The sequence below is a fragment of the Oncorhynchus mykiss genome, chromosome 23, assembly GCF_013265735.2.
Source record: "Oncorhynchus mykiss isolate Arlee chromosome 23, USDA_OmykA_1.1, whole genome shotgun sequence".
Lineage (NCBI taxonomy): Eukaryota > Metazoa > Chordata > Actinopteri > Salmoniformes > Salmonidae > Oncorhynchus > Oncorhynchus mykiss.
In genome coordinates, this window is record NC_048587.1 from 40,322,110 (window position 1) to 40,341,388 (window position 19,279).

At 41.1% G+C, this 19,279-nt stretch overlaps 1 protein-coding gene across 6 annotated transcripts in view; it reads left to right on the forward strand.

The window, feature by feature from the left end:
* Positions 1–18,911, forward strand: part of LOC110502758 (ras-related protein Rab-37) — a 50,539-nt gene extending 31,628 nt beyond the window's left edge. Inside the window, exons 2-11 of one of the 6 annotated variants that reach the window (XR_005039189.1) lie at positions 8,868–8,978; positions 9,099–9,140; positions 9,244–9,352; positions 11,760–11,812; positions 13,934–13,999; positions 14,284–14,340; positions 14,525–14,601; positions 14,764–14,938; positions 17,847–18,040; positions 18,383–18,911. Coding sequence is in view for 4 of the 6 variants with exons in the window: in XM_036960453.1 (XP_036816348.1) it covers positions 8,868–8,978; positions 9,099–9,140; positions 9,244–9,352; positions 11,760–11,812; positions 13,934–13,999; positions 14,284–14,340; positions 14,525–14,601; positions 14,764–14,875 (627 nt within the window). In the remaining 2 variants the exon portion in view is untranslated. Of the gene's footprint in view, positions 1–8,867; positions 8,979–9,098; positions 9,141–9,243; positions 9,353–11,759; positions 11,813–13,933; positions 14,000–14,283; positions 14,341–14,524; positions 14,602–14,763; positions 17,037–17,846 lie in introns of those variants that run through there. The other 5 variants (XR_005039188.1, XM_036960453.1, XM_021581025.2 and 2 more) reach the window with 5 other exon arrangements.
* Positions 18,912–19,279: the final 368 nt, after the last annotated feature.

A 19,279-nucleotide genomic window follows, 5' to 3' on the forward strand; every position in this document is an offset into this window, starting at 1 on the left:
GTGGTACCCTTCCTGCAGGCTCATCCTGACATGACCCTCCAGCATGACAATGCCAGCAGCCATACTGTTCATTGTGTGCGTAGGGCTAGGAGGTGCCTTGGTGGGGAAGTGGGGTACCACCTCACAGCAGCAACTGGTAAATCAGTCCATGAGGAGGAGATGCACTGCAGTATTTAATGCAGCTGGTGGCCACACCAGATACTGACTGTTACTTTTGATTTTGACCCCCTTTGTTCAGGGACACATTTTTCAATTTCTGTTAGTCACATGTCTGTGGATTTGTTCAGTTTATGTCTCAGTTGTTGAATCTTATGTTCATACAAATATTTACACATGTTAAGTTTTCTGGAAATAAACGCAGTTGACAGTGAGAGGACGTTTCTTTTTTTGCTGAGTTTATTTAGGATTTAGCATTTGTTTTAGGTAATTGAGGCGAATATATTGATATAACTCCCCTAGTCCGAGAAAGAATTACACGGTTATCAAAATGTCACGCCAAGGTAAGCCTACACCAAATACACACTTAATTTGAAGTGTTTGTAAAATTACCTATGTGAGAAGTGAATGGTGAAAAAACTATTGGAACCATTTCTGTGTTTGACCGCTAGGTTTTGTGGGTATTATGACGGTGGTTATGATTATGATGATGGTATTATTATGTGTCCACTCTGGGGGACTATTTAGGCTGAAAGGATTTGAGAAATATGATTGGTTGACGATAGGCCTATGACATTGACCTTGTGTCTTGTGCAGAATATCAGATCTCAATAACAATTGGAGAAGTGTTTAACATCACCATGGCTACCACATCCTTATGATATAGGATTGTTTAGCTGCGGGACAAAGGACCAAAATGCGTGACTGTTCCGCACAATCCGAGACATGTGGTCACCCTGTCCAAACTTTTCATGTTTGAATCTCATCACAGACAACTTTAGCATTTTAGCAAATTAGGATCTTTGTAACTACTTACAATTTTTTAACAACTTTGCAACTACTTAGCATGTTAATGAACCCTTTCCCTAACCCAGGGCCTTGGGATTCCACAGGGTGCACATTTTGGTTTTTGCCCTAGCACTACACACCTGATTAAAATAATCAACTAATCATCAAGCTTTGTAGTGTTAAGGCAAATACCAAAACATGCACCATTTTGGGTCCCGAGGACCAAGTTTGGAAAATGCTGCCCTAACCCTGACGTTTGCCCTTTGACCTAACTCCTAACCTTAACCCCTAACCCCTAGCCTAGCTAACGTTAGCCATCTAGCTAACGTTAGCCATCTAGCTAACGTTAGCCATCTAGCTAACGTTAGCCATCTAGCTAACGTTAGCCACCTAGCTAACGTTAACCACCTAGCTAACGTTAGCCACCTAGCTAACATTAGCTACATCAAATTGGAATTCGTAGCATATCATACGTTTAGCAAATGTATAACATGTACAAATTGCAATTCGTAACATATTGTACGAATTGCAATTCGTTACATATCATACTTATAGTAATTCATAACATATCATACGAAATGGATGAAGGACATCCACAAATTAATACATACCATACAGAACCTAACATATCATACTAATTGGAGTTCCCGGATTTACATATACTATGTTACTTCTACACCTAAGCCCAGGTTGACAGCTTTGAAAGTACTGCAGTTCACTTTACTTAAATATGCAGTTTGCAAAGACTACAGTTCAATCCAGTTGAATTGGCTGCTGCAGTTGCATCAATTAAGTTTGTTTCTCTTGGGATAGACCTGGCTTACATTTCATTATATTTTATCAGTCGTCTGGACTGGCCTAGTTCTTTTCACTGTTGTGCCGCTCCATTAGTACTGTATATAGGTCAGAGTAGGGCACCACTGCACTGCTTTCATTTCTCTCTGAAATCAGGGGCAGGGAAGGAGCCCATTGATAAAAAGGTTTGTAGTACAAGCCAATGGCTGAATGACTGTAGACTTGGAGTCATCAGTGTGTTTTAGATCTCTCTACACAATGCTAAAGAAGGATTGTAGTGGTCAGTCCCTTCTGTAGTAATGGTCCTATAGCTTTCTAATTAGTCTGAATTACCTTATTGACAGCACTCTCTACAAGCCCCATAGGACGGACACACACACACACACACACACACACACACAGGTCTGAACTTTCTGTTTTACTTGGAGGCAGAAGTAATACGTTTCAGTACAACAACCTGCTCCATAAAGACATCTGTGTTTTAACCCTCTCTGTGACTCAGCCTTCACACTGATGTAACAGTATAAGTTTACCCCGTCCCCTCGCCCATACACCCGGGCGCGAACCAGGGACCCTCTGCACACATCAACAACAGTCACCCTCGAAGCATCGTTACCCATCGCTCCACAAAAGGCAGAGCAGAGCAAGGGGAACTACTACTTCAAGGTCTCAGAGCAAGTGACGTCACCGATTGAAACGCTATTTAGCGCGCACCGCTAACTAAGCTAGCCGTTTCTCATCCGTTACACTGACTCATCACCTACTTCCAGATCTGTGCATACAGTAAAGGTCCACTGCATATTTGACAGGATTGACCAATTCCCAACCAACCTTACAGCCCTTACCCCCTGTGTACTTGCGGCGATCTGACTGGGTTGGTATTGGCCATATAGAGAATATTCCACCTAGCCTATCAGTGCAGAAGGAATCATGTTCTCTGATGTAAGACAACGGGGTGGGTGATGACAACTCAGGCCACAGACAGGACACTTAGGGAATATGTGTGTGTGTGTATGTATACAGTGCATTTGGAAACTATTTAGACCCCTTGACTTTTTCCACATTTTGTTACTTTACAGCCTTATTCTAAAATTGATGAAATATATGTTTTTCTCATCAATCTACACACAATACCACATAATGACAAAGCAAAAACAGGTTTTTAGAAATGTTTGAAAATAAAAAATAAATAAAAAATGAAATATCAAATTTACTTAAAGTATTCAGACCCTTTATTCAGTACTTTGTTGAAGCATCTTTGTTTGCGATTACAGCCTCGAGTCTTCTTGGGTGTGACGCTACAATCTTGGCAGACCTGTATTTGGGGAGTTTTTCCCATTCTTCTCTGCAGATCCTCTCAAGCTCTGTCAGGTTGGATGGGGAAGGTCGCTGAACAGCTATTTTCAGGACACTCCAGAGATATTTAGATCGGGTTCAAGTCCGGGCTCTGGCTGGGCTGCTCAAGGACATTCAGAGACTTGTCCCAAAGCCACTCTTGCGTTGTATTGGCCCTGTGCTTAGGGTCATGTCCTGTTGGAAGGTGAATCGTCGCACCCCCAGTCTGAGCGCTCTGGAGCAGGTTTTCATCAAGAATCTCTCTATACTTTGCTCCATTCCTCTTTCCCTCGATCCTGACTGGTCTCCCAGTCCCTGCTTCTGAAAAACATACCCACAGCATGATGCTGCCACCACCATGCTTCACCGTAGGGATGGTGCCAGGTTTCCTCTTGACGTGATGCTTGGCAATCAGGCCAAGGAGTTCAATCTTGGTTTCATCAGACCAGAGAATCTTGTTTCTGATGGTCTGACAGTCCTTCAGGTGCCTTTTGGCAAACTCCAAGCAGGCTGTCATGTGCCTTTTACTGAGGAGTGGCTTCCATCTGGCCTCTCTACCATAAAGGCCTGATTGGTGGAGTGCTGCAGAGATGGTTGTTCTTCTGGAAGGTTCTCCCATCACCATAGAGGAACTCTGGAGCTCTGTCAGAGTGACCATTGGGTTCTTGGTCACCTCCCCGACCAAGGCCTTTCTCCCCCGATTGCTCAGTTTGGATGGGCGACCAGGTCTAGGAAGATTCTTGGTGGTTCCAAACTTCTTCCATTTAAGAATGATGGAGGCCATTGTGCAGCAGAATGGTTTTGGTATCATTCCCCAGATCTGTGCCTCAACACAATTCTGTCTCGGAGCTTTACGGACAATTCCTTCGACCTCATGGCTTGGTTTGTGCTCTGACATGCACTGTCAACTATGGGACCTTATATGGACAGGTCTGTGCCTTTTGAAATCATATCCAATCAATTGAATTTACCACAGGTGGACTCCAATCAAGTTGTAGAAACATCTCAAGGATGATCAATGGAAACAGGATGTACCTGACATCAATTTTGAGTCTCATAGCAAAGGGTCTGAATACTTATGTAAATAAGGTATTTCTGTTTTTTATTTTTAATACGTGTGCAAAAATGTCTAAAAACATGTTTTCACTTTGTAATTATGGGGTATTGTGTGTAGATTGATGAGAATAAAATATAATGTAATCAATCTTAGGATAAGGCTATAACAAAATGTGGAAAAAGGGAAGGGGTCTGAATACTTTCAGAATGCACTGTATGTGTGTGAGTTAATGGCGGACACTCACAGCCTCCTAACAAGCTCCTCATTAACCACAGAGATAAAGAACCATAAGTGCTTGGAGAGTGGATATATCCTCGTGTTGGACACACACACACACACACACACACACACACACACACACACACACACACACACACACACACACACACACACACACACACTCTTCCTGTGTCTTCCTCAGGTCCGTGACGAATTTCCCAAACATTTGCATCTGTTCCAGCTAATTGCATCTGAGTCACCGGGGGGATATAATGCTCCATTTCCAGCAAACCCCATGTTACCACAGAAAAGCTTTGCTCATAATCCCCAACAGACTTATTGCGTCTTCTTCCCCTCACAATACTCCTCCTTCCCTCCTTTCCCGTCGGCTTCCCCTCAATGATGTAACATGACTAGAGGTGGGTATATTATTTAGTTTACCAGTAAACCACCAGAATTTTGGTATCTTTCAAGGATTTATGTATCTAGTGGCCCTTTTGGGTACTTCAGATGATCATAGGTGTCTGTACTGTAAGTATCTCTGGTCCTCTGTGTGGCCTTATCACATGTAAAATATATGAAATAATTAAACAAGATAATTAAAAAATTAAAAATATTAAGTTACGAAGCTGTAAAATATAAATATAAACCATCAACTTAGTGAATATCATTGGTGTTTAATATGAAGGTTTCAGCATTAAATATACAGTACCAGTCAAAAGTTTGGACATATCTACTCATTCAATTGTAGAATAATAGTGAAGAAATCAAAACTATGAAATAACACATATGAAATCATGTAGTAACCAAAAAAGTGTTAAACAAATGTTATTTCATATTTGAGATTCTTCAAAGTAGCCACCCTTTGCCTTGATGAGAGCTTTGCACACTCTTGACATTCTCTAAACCAGCTTCATGATGTAGTCACCTGGAATGCATTTCAATTAACAGGTGTGCCTTGTTAAAAGTTCGTGGAATTTCTTTCCTTCTTAATGCATTTGCGCCAATCAATTGTGTTGTGACAAGGTAGGGTTGGTGTACAGAAGATAGCCCTATTTGGTAAAAGACCAAGTCCATATTATAGCAAGAACAGCTCAAATAAGCAAAGGGAAAATACAGTCCATCATTACTTTAAGACACAAAGGTCAGTCAATGCGGAACATTTCAAGAACTTTTAAAGTTTCTTCAAGTGCAGTTGCAAAACCATCAAGCATATGACTGTCTTGGTGTGTTTGGACCGTTCTAGTTTGTTGGTGATGTGGACACCAAGGAACTAGTAGTACCACTACTGCCCTCAACCTACTCGAGTAAAAGTATAGATACCGTAATAGAAAGTTACTCAAGTAAAAGTGAAAGTCACCCAGTAAAATCTTACTTGAGTAAAAGTCTAAAAGTATTTTGTTCTAAATATATTAAGTATCAAAAGTAAATGTAATTGCTAAAATATACTTAAGTATCAAAAGTAAAAGTATTCCATATATTATATTATATATTATATATTATCCATATATAAAAGTATTCCATATATTAAGCAAAGCAGACAGCACCATTTTCTTGTTTTGAAAATGTACAGATAACCAGGGGTACACTCCAACACTCAGACATAATTTGCAAGCGATGCATTTGTGTTTAGTGAGTCTGCCAGATCAGAGGCATCAGGGATTGGACCATTTTCCTGACCTGCTGCGCATTCAACATGTAATGAGTACTTTTGGGTGTCAGCGAAAATGTATGGAGTAAAAAGTACATGATTTTCTTTAGGAATGTAGTGAAGTAAAAGTTGTCAAAAATATAAATAGTAAAGTAAAGTACAGATACCCCAATACTTTACAGCACTGCCAAAGTTACAATAGATTGCTATAGATTTTCTGTTAATTACCAAAATTATTAAACATTCCAGCAACTTTGGTAATTACCGGTAGCTTTGCAACCCTAAATAATGACTAACCCCAACCTCAAGGCTCTCTCAGCCTATTGCGGACAGTCTGAGCACTGATGGAGGGATTGTGCGTTCCTGGTGTGACTCGAGCAGTTGTTGTTGCCATCCTGTACCTGTCCTGCAGGTGTGATGTTTGGATGTACCGATCCTGTGCAGGTGTTGTTACACGTGGTCTGCCACTGCGAGGACGATCAGCTCTCCCTCTTGTCTCCATGTAGCGCTGTCTTAGGCGTCTCACAGTAAGGACATTGCAATTTATTGCCCTGGCCACATCTGCAGTCCTCATGCCTCCTTGCAGCATGCCTAAGGCACATTTACGCAGATGAGCAGGGACCCTGGGCATCTTTCTTTTGGTGTTTTTCAGAGTCAGTAGAAAGGCCTCTTTAGTGTCCTAAGTTTTTATAACAATGACTTTAATTTTCTCAATCTTAACCCTTTAATCTAACTCCTAAACTAAACCCTAATCTTAACCCCAACCCCTCACGTAGCTAACGTTAGCCCCCTAGCTAGAATTCTTAACATATCATACGTTTTTCAAATTTGTAACATTGTACATTTTGTAAATTCGTAACATATTGTACATTTTACAAATTCGGGAACATACCTATAATACGAATTGTAATTCGGAACATATCATGCAAATTAGGTGATGGTAATCCATCACCAAATACCTAAAGAGCTAAAACATTTTTTTTTCTAGAAAAACAAACTGGTCTCAGAGCATTTCATATTATTCTGTGCGTAAATCCATGACAGTCCATTTAATGGGATGTCTTGGATTTACACACAGAATAATACGAAATGCTCTGAGACCAGTTAGTTAGGAAAACAAATGTTTTAGCACTTTAGATCTTAAGATTTGAATGGTTTGGGCCAGAGACGAGTACCGGTAGTTTTCTGCATTGTAAAGATGCAAACACGGACACAAAGCCATGCTCTGTTTGTTTGTTCCTATGGCAGAGGCTGTGGTACAAGCCTTATCAGACTTGCCTAAGCTAATGGTTTGTACAGGCAAAGTAAAATTATACAAACTACTTTGCTGGTGATGTGCACCCCTCAAATTATATAAACTACTTTGCTGGTGATGTGCACCCCTCAAATTATACAAACTACTTTGCTGGTGATGTGCACCCCTCAAATTATACAAACTACTTTGCTGGTGATGTGCACCCCTCAAATGATACAGATGTAACAACAGCCTTAGCGCACTGGACTTGAAACATTGATACCGATGTAATGTAACCATGTGCTATTCAATGTATTATCTGGGCGGAACTGGTGCTCCCAAGTCAAAATTCCATTGCTTTCCACAGGGCACGTTTATAAGTGATTGTTCAATAAAATAATAAAGATTAGGGAATGTTTTACGTCACACCTGAGAGTTCCTCAATGCACACCAGTTGAAAGCCACTATCAGGTAAATGATACAGATATACCATGCACCTATAATTGTGAATGAGTGTGTTAGACTTCTAATCTGGCTAGTGACCATTTTAGTTTATCCAGAATAGTGATCAATGTTGAGTTTAATCCAGTTGTTTTTTAATTGAACCTTTATTTAACTAGGAAAGTCATTTAAAAACAAATTGTTATTTACAATGATGGCCTACTCCGGCCAAACCCAGATGACGCTGTGCCAATTGTACACCACCCTATGGGACTCCCAATCACAGCCAGATGTGATACAGCCTGGATTCAAACCAAGGACTGTAGTGACACCTCTTGCACTGAGATGCAGTGCCTTAGACCCCTGCGCCTCTCGGGAGCCCGATGAGTATACTTAATTTAAAGTCCTCATAATGGTATTTATCATTTATCCGCTGTATAAATTGTACATACTGCATGCAGTTTTATTACATATAGATGTTACCAGAATACATTCACTTAATAATAGTTTCATTTGTTAATAGCCAAGCTGAAATAACCCAAATAACCGATTTGAAATTGCAGCTCAAATAGCCAATCCCAGTATTGTTATATTTCTATTCGCATCTCCCGTCCCAATTTCCTTATCTCATAGAGCCGTCTGTCAAAATACATTTTAAAAAGCCTAATTTTCCTCACAGCTTTACATTTAATTTCTACATGTCTGTCTGTGTGTCAGTCTGTCTGTGTGCGTCTTACATCCCATGGAAGCCGAGTTCAAAGACACTCTCTCAAAGTTGAGTCAGAGCTTTCTGAATCTACTTCAATGCTTCTACACTCAGTTACAGTCTATAATCCTGTGTGTCTGTGTTGAGTAAGATACTTAGCTGTGTCTGCAGGAAGAGATCATTGATTCACCTAAGCCCGTTCAGTTTGTGAGTCATCAAAAATCTATTGATCTCAGTTTTCCAAGGTAATCTTCTCACCCTTGTAGGAAGATAAGAGAGACTCTGTGCTGTGTAAACATATCCACATGCTGCACATACATACAGTCATGCACAGGCTGACACACACACAAACATGATATGAATGGGCACTGTTGCACTCATTGATGCACATATAGATACATGCACACACGTTCTCACTCATGTTTGCACACACAAATACACACACACACGCAGATTATTGTCTTGTTGTGTGTGTTGTTGGCAGACTATCCTGGTGGGGGATAGTGGAGTGGGTAAGACATCTCTTCTGGTCCAGTTTGACCAGGGCAAGTTCATCCCGGGATCCTTCTCTGCTACTGTTGGCATCTGCTTCACGGTGAGTGAGTGAGAGAGTGAGAGAGTGAGAGAGTGAGTGAGTGAGTGAGTGAGTGAGTGAGTGAGTGAGTGAGTGAGTGAATGTAATCAATCAATCGCCCCTCTTGTCTCATCTCCTCAGAACAAGGTGGTGACTGTAGACAACATGAAGGTAAAACTACAGGTAAGTCAATCTGAATGAATCCCTGTTCAAATATTTTTTGTTGCACAGAAAGGGGGATTTATTTTAATATGGTGTATTCTTTCCTCTTTCCTCTTCATGTCAGATGTGGGACACTGCAGGCCAGGAGCGGTTCAGGAGTGTGACACATGCCTATTACAGGGACGCCCATGGTAAAACAGTCTTGACACATGCCTATTACAGGGACGCCCATGGTAAAACAGTCTTGACACATGCCTATTACAGGGACGCCCGTGGTAAAACAGTCTTGACACATGCCTACACTCTTAGAAAAAAAGGTGCTATCTAGAGGATTCTTACAGGATTCTTTGGCTGTCCCCATAGGAGAACCCTTTGAAGAACCTTTTTTTGGTTGCAGGTAGAACCCTTTTCGGTTACAATTAAATCATGCTAACGAACTTGCTCTTACAGCAATAACATAAAAAGCACATCCCAGGATGCTCCCAATATCTAACAAGTACCGTACACATCACAGGAGGTTGGTGGCGCCTTAATTGGGGAGGACGGGTCCGTGATAATACCTGGAGCGGAATAAGTGGAATGGTAACAAATACATCAAACACATGGTTTCCACATGTTTGATGCCTTTCCCTCCATTTGATTCCATTCGCTCCATTCCAGCCATTATCATGAGCCATCCTTCCCCTCAGGAGCCTCCTATGGTACACATACAGTACCAATCAAAAGTTTGAACATGCCTACTCATTCAAGGTTTTCCATGTTTTGAAAACTATTTTCGACATTGTAGAATAATAGTGAAGACATCAAAACTATAAAATAACACATATAAAATCATGTAGTAACCAAAAAAGTGTTAAACCAATCACAATATATTTTTCAAAGTAGCCACCCTTTGCCTTGATGACAGCTTTGCACACTCTTGGCATTCTCTCAACCAGCTTCACCTGGAATGCTTTTCCAACAGTCTTGAAGGAGTTTCCAACTCATCCCAAACCATCTCAATTGGGTTGAGGTCTGTGATTGTGGAGGCCAGGTCATTTGATGCAGCACTCCATCACTCTTCTTCTTGGTCAAATACTCCTTACACAGATTGGAAGTGTGTTGGGTCATTGTCCTGTTGAAAAACAAATGATAGTCCCACTAAGCGCAAACCAGATGGGATCGCGTATCGCTGCAGAATGCTGTGGTAGACATGCTGGTTAAGTGTGCCTTGAATTCTAAATAAATCATCACAGTTTCACCAGCAAAGCACCCCCACACCATCACACCTCCTCCTCCATGCTTCACGGGGGAACCACACATGCGGAGATCATCCTTTCACCTAAAATGCATCTCACAAAGACACTGCGGTTGGAACCAAAAATCTCAAATTTGGACTCATCAGACCAAAGGACAGATTTCCACCGATCTAATGTCCATTGCTCATGTTTCCTGGCCCAAGCAAGTCTCTTCTTCTTATTGGTGTTTTTTAGAATTGGTTTCTTTGCAGCATTTCGACCATGAGTTAACCAAGGCAGTTAACCCACTGTTCCTAGGCCGTCATTGAAAAAAAAAATTTGTTCTTAACTGACTGGCCTAGTTAAATAAAGGTAAAATGTAAAAAAATATAATGAACTTATCCTCTGCAGCAGAGGTAACTCTGGGTCTTCCTTTCTTGTGGCGGTCCTCATGAGAGTCAGTTTCATAGCGGTTGATTATTTTTGACGACTGCACTTGAAGAAACATTCAAGTTCTTGAAATTTTCCGGATTGACTGACCTTCATGTCTTAAAGTAATGATGAACTGTCCGTACTCTTTGCTTATTTGAGCTGTTCTTGCCATAATATGGACTTTGTCTTTTACCAAATAGGGTTATCTTCTGTATACCACACTTACCTTGTCACAACACAACTGATTGGCTAAAATGCATTAAGAAGGAAAGAAATTCCACAAATTAACTTTTAACAAGGCACACCTGTTAATTGAAATGCATTCCAAGTGACTACCTCATGAAGTTGGTTGAGAGAATGCCAAAAGTGTGCAAAGGGTGGCTACTTTGAAGAATCTCAAATATAAAATATAGTTTGATTTGTTTAACACTGTTTTGGTTACTACATGATTCCATATGTGCTATTTCATAGTTTTGATGTCTTCACCATTTTTCTACAATGTAGAAAATAGTAAAAATAAAGAAAAGCCCTTGAATGAGTAGATGTTTGCAAACTTTTGACTGGTACTGTATATATAAAGTATATATACATAATAAACTTGTACACATTGTAAATACATAAATAGAATGCACTATTTCAGAATGTGATTTATTGCTTGCATGTCAATATCAGACTGAGAAGAATTTACGATCTCCCCCTATCTGCAAGCATGACCAATGGCAATTTACCTAATTGATATGTAAATTTAACCAACCAATAGGAATACACAAACATTGAATACATATTTCTGCAGTGTCAAGTGAATATCACAACAAACCTGTTACACCTTCTACAGGGACACTTACAGTAAAACAGTCTTGTCAAGCCAACAATCTGGCTCTGGATCTCAGCCATAAGGAGATACCTGATTATAACTTTAGTTATTTATATCATATACATTCATCTATTATTCATAGGGCTACATTTCATGTTTTTTCTTTCTTTCTCATAGCCCTACTCCTTTTATATGACATCACCAGCAAATCCTCCTTTGACAACATACGGGTGAGTTTTGGTCTCTGAAGGACACCTCTGCCATTATAATGTCTTTAACTGGTGATGCCCTGCAGAATTGTAATATTATAAAGATGTCCTGTGAGAGTTGTAATGTTGACAAATGACTAATCATACCAATTATGATGAGGATATTGCCTGAAATGTAAACTGATACCATAAAGTGTTGACATGAACAATGATGTGTGTGTGTATGCATGGTGTGTGTATGTGCATGTGAAAACTAAATGGCAGAGTTCCTGCTCGACTACATTGCATTGTATCAACCAAAAGTTGTGTTCCACGTCATTGATTGTGCAGTTGGGAACTAGATTACTGTATCATATGATGTTATTAGCTGATATGTTAAATACAGTGCGTTTGGAAGGTAGTCACATTTTGTTACGTTAAAGCCTTATAAGATTTATTCAACAAAAGAATTCCGCCCCTCATCAATCTACACACAATAGCCCATAATGACAACGCAAATACAGGTTTTTAGAAATGTTTGCAATTTAAAAAAAAACAACTTAACTATCAAATTTACATAAGTATTCAAAACCTTTACTCGGTGCTTTGTTGAAACACCTTTGGCAGCGATTACAGCCTTCATTCTTCTTGGGTATGACAGTACAAGCTTGGTACATCTGTATTTGGGGAGTTTCTCCCATTCCTCTCTGCAGATTCTCTCAAGCTCTGTCAGGTTGCATGGGGAGCATCGTTGCACAGCTATTTTTAGGTCTCTCCAGAGATGTTCGATCAAGTCTGTCCTCAGGCTGGGCTGCTCAAGGACATTCAGAGACTTGTCCCGAAGCCACTCCTGCGTTGTCTTGTCTGTGTGCTTAGGGTCGTTGTCCTGTTGGAAGGTGAAGATTTGCCCCAGTCTGAGGTCCTGAGTGCTCTGGAGCAGGTTTTCATCAAGGATCTCCCTGTACTTTGCTCCATTCATCTTTCCCTCGATCCTGACTAGTCTCGCAGTCCCTGCCACTGAAAAACATCCCCACAGCATGATGCTGCCACCACCAAGCTTCACCGTAGGGATGGTGCCAGGTTTCCTACAGACGTATCGCTTTGGCATTCAGGCCAAAGAGTTCAATATTGGTTTCATCAGACCAGAGAATCTTGTTTATCATGTTCTGAGAGTCCTTTAGGTGCCTTTTGGCAAACTCCAAGCAGGCTGTGATGTGCCTTTTACTAAGGAGTGGATTCCGTCCAGCCACTCTACCATAAAGGCTTGATTGGTGGAGTGCTACAGGTGGTTGTCCTTCTGGAAGGTTCTCCCATCTCCACAGAGGAACTCTGGAGCTCTGTCAACATCCTGACCAAGGCCCTTCTCCCCTGATTGCTCAGTTTGGCCAGGCAGCCAGCTCTAGAAAGAGCCTTGGTTATTCCAAACTTTTTCCATTTAAGAATGATTGAGGCCACAGTGTTCTTTGGAACTTTTAATGCTGCAGAAATGTTTTGTTACCATTCCCTAGATTTGTGCCTAGACACAATCCTGTCTCGGCGCTCTACATGCAATTCCTTCGACCTCATGGCTTGGTTTTTGCTCTGACATGCACTGTCAACAGTGGGACCTTATATAGACAGGTGTGTGCCTCTCCAAATCATGTCCAATCAATTGAATTTACCACAGGTGGACTCCAATCAAGTTGTAGAAACATCTCAAGGATGATCATTGGAAACAGGATACACCTGAGGTCAATTTCGAGTCTCATAGCAGAGTCTGAATAATTCTGTAAATAAGGTATTTCTGTTTTTAATTTTTAATACATTAGAAAATATTTCAAAAAACTGTTTTTGCATTGTCATTATGTGGGATTGTGTGTAGATTGATGAGGAAAAACGTTTATTTAATCCATTTTAGAATAAGAGTGTAATGTAATAAAATGTTGAAAAAGTCAATGAATCTGAATACTTTCTGAATGCACTATACCTATCCGGGCGTGGTAAGATCTGGCATGCGTCTGCAATGTAGTTGACCACGAACTCGACCCTAAAGCAATACTCGTTGCTCCCAGTTTACAGGTACTGTAGTATTGTTCGGGTTTCCCACTTGTTACGAACTCAGCATTAGCTGTGTTCCTGCAACCTCCCTTCTTGTCCTCTGATTGGCTGTTTCTCCCTCTGTAGGCGTGGCTTACAGAGATTCATGAGTATGCACAGAGGGATGTAGTCATCATGTTGCTGGGCAACAAGGTGAGAGGAATGGAAGGAATGGATAGGCCTGAAAAGCTTTTTGTAGTGGAAGAAAAGGAGAAGTATACTGTTCGCCCTACCTCACATAACACCACACACAAATGATTGGACACACTCTCTGACTCACTCAAGTTGGTTATTCTTTCCAGTTATTCAACAGAAATGAGACGTTCAGATAATGCAAGTGCATTGTGTTTTACTCTGTTGACACTGAGATATTTGGCCTATTTGGATATTCTGGCCTTTCTCTTCTCCAATGGTGTGAATCTCTTTTCCCCCTACAGGCAGACATGGCCAGTGAAAGAGTGATCAGGAGAGACGAAGGAGAGAAGCTGGCCAGGGTGAGCAGCATGGTCACCTGTGAAGTAAATCATGCATTGATGCCAAGAACAGATATGAGCAACATTTACAGTTACGCCAATATGTAGATCCTAATTTCAATTTAGGATTAAGCACACGGTATTCTAAATTGACAATCCAATCCTTACACAAGTTGAATGTAATAGATCTGTTTTCCTCTCCAAGGAGTATTCTGTTCCTTTCATGGAGACAAGTGCCAAGACTGGGGTGAACGTTGATCTGGCTTTCATTGCAGTGGCAAAGTAAGTGACAACACCCACACTGGCGTCATGGAATTACTCTATGTGAACAATAAAAAAAAATGTCTTCCTCACTTTTTTTGTGCTCATCCTGCCATCCCTTCCTCCATCCATCCATCCATCCATCCATCCATCCATCCATCCATCTTTCTTTCCCTTCTGCAGGGAGCTGAAGCACAGGGCAGTACATGGCCAGCAGCCCAACGAGCCCAAGTTCCAGATTCATGAGTACATTGAGTCTCAGAAGGAAAAGTCTGGTTGCTGTAGCTACTTCTGATGCAGATACCCCTTTCTCTCACCTCTGACTCTATACTCCCCCGATCAGCAACAGCTCTACCAGGTACAATCAAGGGGAGTGAAGAGGTGCCATCTAAGTAGTACACAGCAAGGAACTTACAGGGAGGGAAGTACACCAACTAATCAGCTTCGGATGAGTGTGGGAGAATTGGCTTTGGGGTTTTTCTATTTATCTTTTACACAAATACAGAAATGCCATAGAAATATTTTCCCCCTTTTACAAGGAAGAGCTGTCTCAAGATTAACACATTTCCCCTAGGACCCATGATACTGTGTTATCATTAAAATGCAGTGCCATGCATGTGTCACAAGGTGGAAAGTGTTGGGTTCTAAGTCTGGGTTGAGCAGGCAGAGTGAAGTAGAGGCAGACAAAAAAAGGATGTTTTCAAACATTTATTTTCTATGGCATGGTTTTCTCCACATAAATTGCGATCAAAGTTTAAGCATGTTCTCTGTTAAAATTCTTACTTCAATTCCATAATTATTTTCCATACTTCGTAGCATGCTCTTTTACTTTTAACTTTAAAACCCATGCTAGTTGCAACCACAGATATACAAACCAAACAAAACAAAAAGGGTCCCAGGAAGTGATAGAGCCCAGGAGGCAGGCGTCTATTTTTTCAAGAGCTCAATTTCAGCTTGACCAAACTCAATTAGCAATGTGCTCTCACCAATCAAAGCCATAACACGTTCCGGCACAACTTGGGACCCACCATGCTTCCAGACAACATTCACTTCCTGTGAGCAGCTGCCTGGAACACAAAAACAAATGGGTTTAAATACAGCATTCAAAAGCATATGATGTGTTAATCAACCAACACAAATGCTTCCATGCAAATAACTCACACCTGCTTTCAGATATATAATAATACAATTTCATAATATTATGCTGCTGAAGTTATTTCAGGTTGTCAATTTTAATATGAACTTGAGTATTTTATTCAGAATATTACAATATGTTATTTACCTGGTCAGTAGTTTCTTGTGAGAATGCCAAATGTTGTATTTGATGTATGCTGCATGAAAATTATATTTTCTCAAATGTTTTGTATTTGTCTCTCACTTCACTGGGAATAGTGTGTGTGTGTGTGTGTGTGTGAGAGAGAGAGAGAGAGAGAGAGGGAGCGCTCAAAGTTGGCACACACCGCCAGAGGGCAGTGTCTTTTCATTTATGTTCTGTTATTCCCTGAAGGCATCATGGTCAAATGTAAAACAATGAATGTAATGTTCTTATATTCACAATTGTGTGCTACATTGAACTTAGAAGGGTTTTATAGTTGACCTATTTTCATGAGATTTGTTTTTATTCTTTCGGGAACAAAGAAACGTGTTATCAGTTTGGATTAAGTCCATGGATGAGGAATCATGAAGAAGCTTTGCATTCACATAAATAGCCATAGCCTATCGATGACAGTGTCTATATCATAGAGATCCTATTAAATTACTTATAACAAAGCAACAGCAAACATGTCGTCCCACACAAATGATGCAGCACCCCCTTGGGCCAATCAGTGTCATTTTGTAAATTACAGATCTTTATTGTCAAGACGTATTATTCACCTAAGTTTCATCAAAATCGAGCCAGTGGTGTCTGAGATATCGCGTGTGACTAATGTACGTACAGTTGATTACTATGACTCCCCCCCTCCCTTGGGCCCATCAGTGTAATTTTGTAGATGATGGAATTTTATGGCAAGATGCATCATTCACCCAGTCTTCATCAAAACTGGGCCAGTGGTGTCTGAGATATTGTGTGGGTTAGCTAGACTTATATGCCTGACCATGTATGCCAAATTTCAGCACTCTAAGTCAAACAGATCAAGAGGTATAAACATGCCCGTTATAATGCCACCGTGAAGTCGATATGAATGTTCTTGCATATGTTGTCTTGACAGGGTTTGCAACATGTGTAACACAATTTGTTACAATACAAATAACCTTGACTGATTTACAGTGCCTTCAGAAAGTATTCAGACCCCTTCACCTTTTCCACATTTTGTTATGTTACAGCCTTATTCTTAAATGGATTAAATAAAACAAATTCCTCATCAATCTACACACAATACCACATAATGACAATGCAAAAACAGGTTTTTAGAAATGTTTGCAAATGTTTTAAAAATAAAAAACAGAAATACCTTATTTACATAAGTATTCAGACCCTTTGCTATGAGACTCAAAATTGAGTTCAGGTGCATCCTGTTGATATTGATCATCCTGAAGATGTTTATACAACATGATTGGAGTCCACCTGTGGTAAATTTAATTGATTGGACATGATTTGGAAAGGCACACAGGTCCAACAGTTGACACTGCATGTCAGCGCAAACACCAAGCCATGAAGTCGAAGGAATTGTCTGTAGAGTGCCGAGACAGGATTGTGTCAAGACACAGATCTGGGGAAAGGTACCAAAAAAGGTCTGCAAGCCCATAATCTACTTGACAAGTAATAGCCTAGGTGACAACTTTTGTTCATAGAGGAATTTAAAGGCAGCCCATTGGCTGTCTGATAAACTCAGTGACAGTGTTAGCCTCCCCATGATGTTCCGGTTTTGAGGGGAAATGGAAAGAGACACTTTTGGAAGTTAACAAGGGTTTTCACTAATTACCTCAGCCACAAAGTCAAAATTGGCAATATCGGAAAAATATGCTTTTTGGTTTTAATTTTAAGGTTATGGTTAGGCATAAGTTTAGCAGTGTGAATAAGGTAGGGTTAGGTTTAAAATCGGATTTTAAGAAAAATTGTAGAAATAGGCGGGTTTATGCTAAAGCCACTTTCTATCATTCTAAATTTCATCAGTTTGGATGAAACTTTTCCACCTTCTCCTCCATCCACTTTGAAAAGAAGGTTGACGACATCCACTCCTCATTCACTCAACCTATTGAGTCTAATGGTCACACTCTCTCAAAACTACCCTACGCCTTGACCTCTTTCTCCCCTCTTTCTCCAGATGAAATCCTGCAATTAGTGAGGTCCAGCCGCCCGACAACCTGCCCACTCTACCCCATCACTACCTCCCTTCTCCAGACCATCTCTGAAGACCTCACTTCCCTCATAAACTCATCTCTGACCACTGGCTGAGTCCCCTCTGACTGCAGGGTAGCCTAGTGGTTAGTTGCAAGTTCAAATCCCTGAGCTGACAAGGTACAAATCTGTCGTTCTGCCAGGCAGTTCCACTGTTCCTAGGCCGTCATTGAAAATAAGAATTTGTTCTTAACTGACTTGCCTAGTTAAATAAAGGTAAAAAAAAATGGCCAGAGTTGCTCCCCTCCTCAAGAAACCAACAACTCTCCCTTCTTTTCTTTACAAAACACTTCAGCGTGCTGTCTCTGACCAACTCTCTAGCTATCTCTCTCAGAACGATCTTCTTGACCCTAACCAGTCAGGCTTCAAGACGAGTCACTCAAGCGAGACTGCTCTTCTCTGTGTCATGGAGGCTCTCTGCACTGCCAAAGCTGACTCTCTCCTCTGTTTTCATCCTCCTAGATCGATCTGCTGACTTTGACACTGTGAGCCATCAGATCCTCCTCTCCACCCTCGCAGGGCCGGGCATCTCAGGCTCTGCACACTTTGGATTGCATCCTACCTGGCAGGCCGCTCCGATCTGTGTCTGCATCGGGTACTGGTGGCAACTCCACGGTGTCCCCCTCCCAGAGTGCAAAGAACCATGGCATGACCCTGTCGTTCTCTGCAAACATGAAAGCAATGACTCGCTCCTGTAGGTTCATGAGCCACAACATCCGTAGAGTACAACCCTACCTCACACAGGAAGCTGCTCAAGTCCTAATCCTGGCACTTGCCATCTTCTGTCTGGACTACTGCAACTCGCTGTTGGCTGGGCTCCCCGCTTGTGCCATCAAACCCCTGCAACTTATCCAGAATGCTGCAGCCCGCCTTGTCTTCAACCTTTCCAAGTTCTCCCATGTCTCTCCGCTCCTCCGCACACTCCACTGGCTTCCATGGTACTTCCCTACAGAGCAGCAAGAGGAACGGCCCCTCCCTTTCTTCAGGCTATGCTCAAACCCTACACTCCAACCCGAGCACTCCGTTCTGCCACCTCTGGTCTCTTGGCGAGGGCCTACCTCTTTAAAGAGTATCTTAAATAATCCCACCTGCTAAATGACTAAAATGGAAATGTTTCACTTTGTGGCTGTGGTAACTAGTGACGACCGTTAACAAGGCAATCTAAACTTCTCCACATTTACTGGATTGGTTGAACAGTGCAGAAGAGAACCTCCCCGGACTGTTTTTTTTCTTCTCATCAAGACCGGTATGTAGGGAAGGGATCATCAACTAGATTCAGCCATGGGATTCATTTTTATTTTATTGTTCTTGAGCTCAAGGTCAGGGGGCTAGAACAAATAAGAATTTGTTTTTAACTGG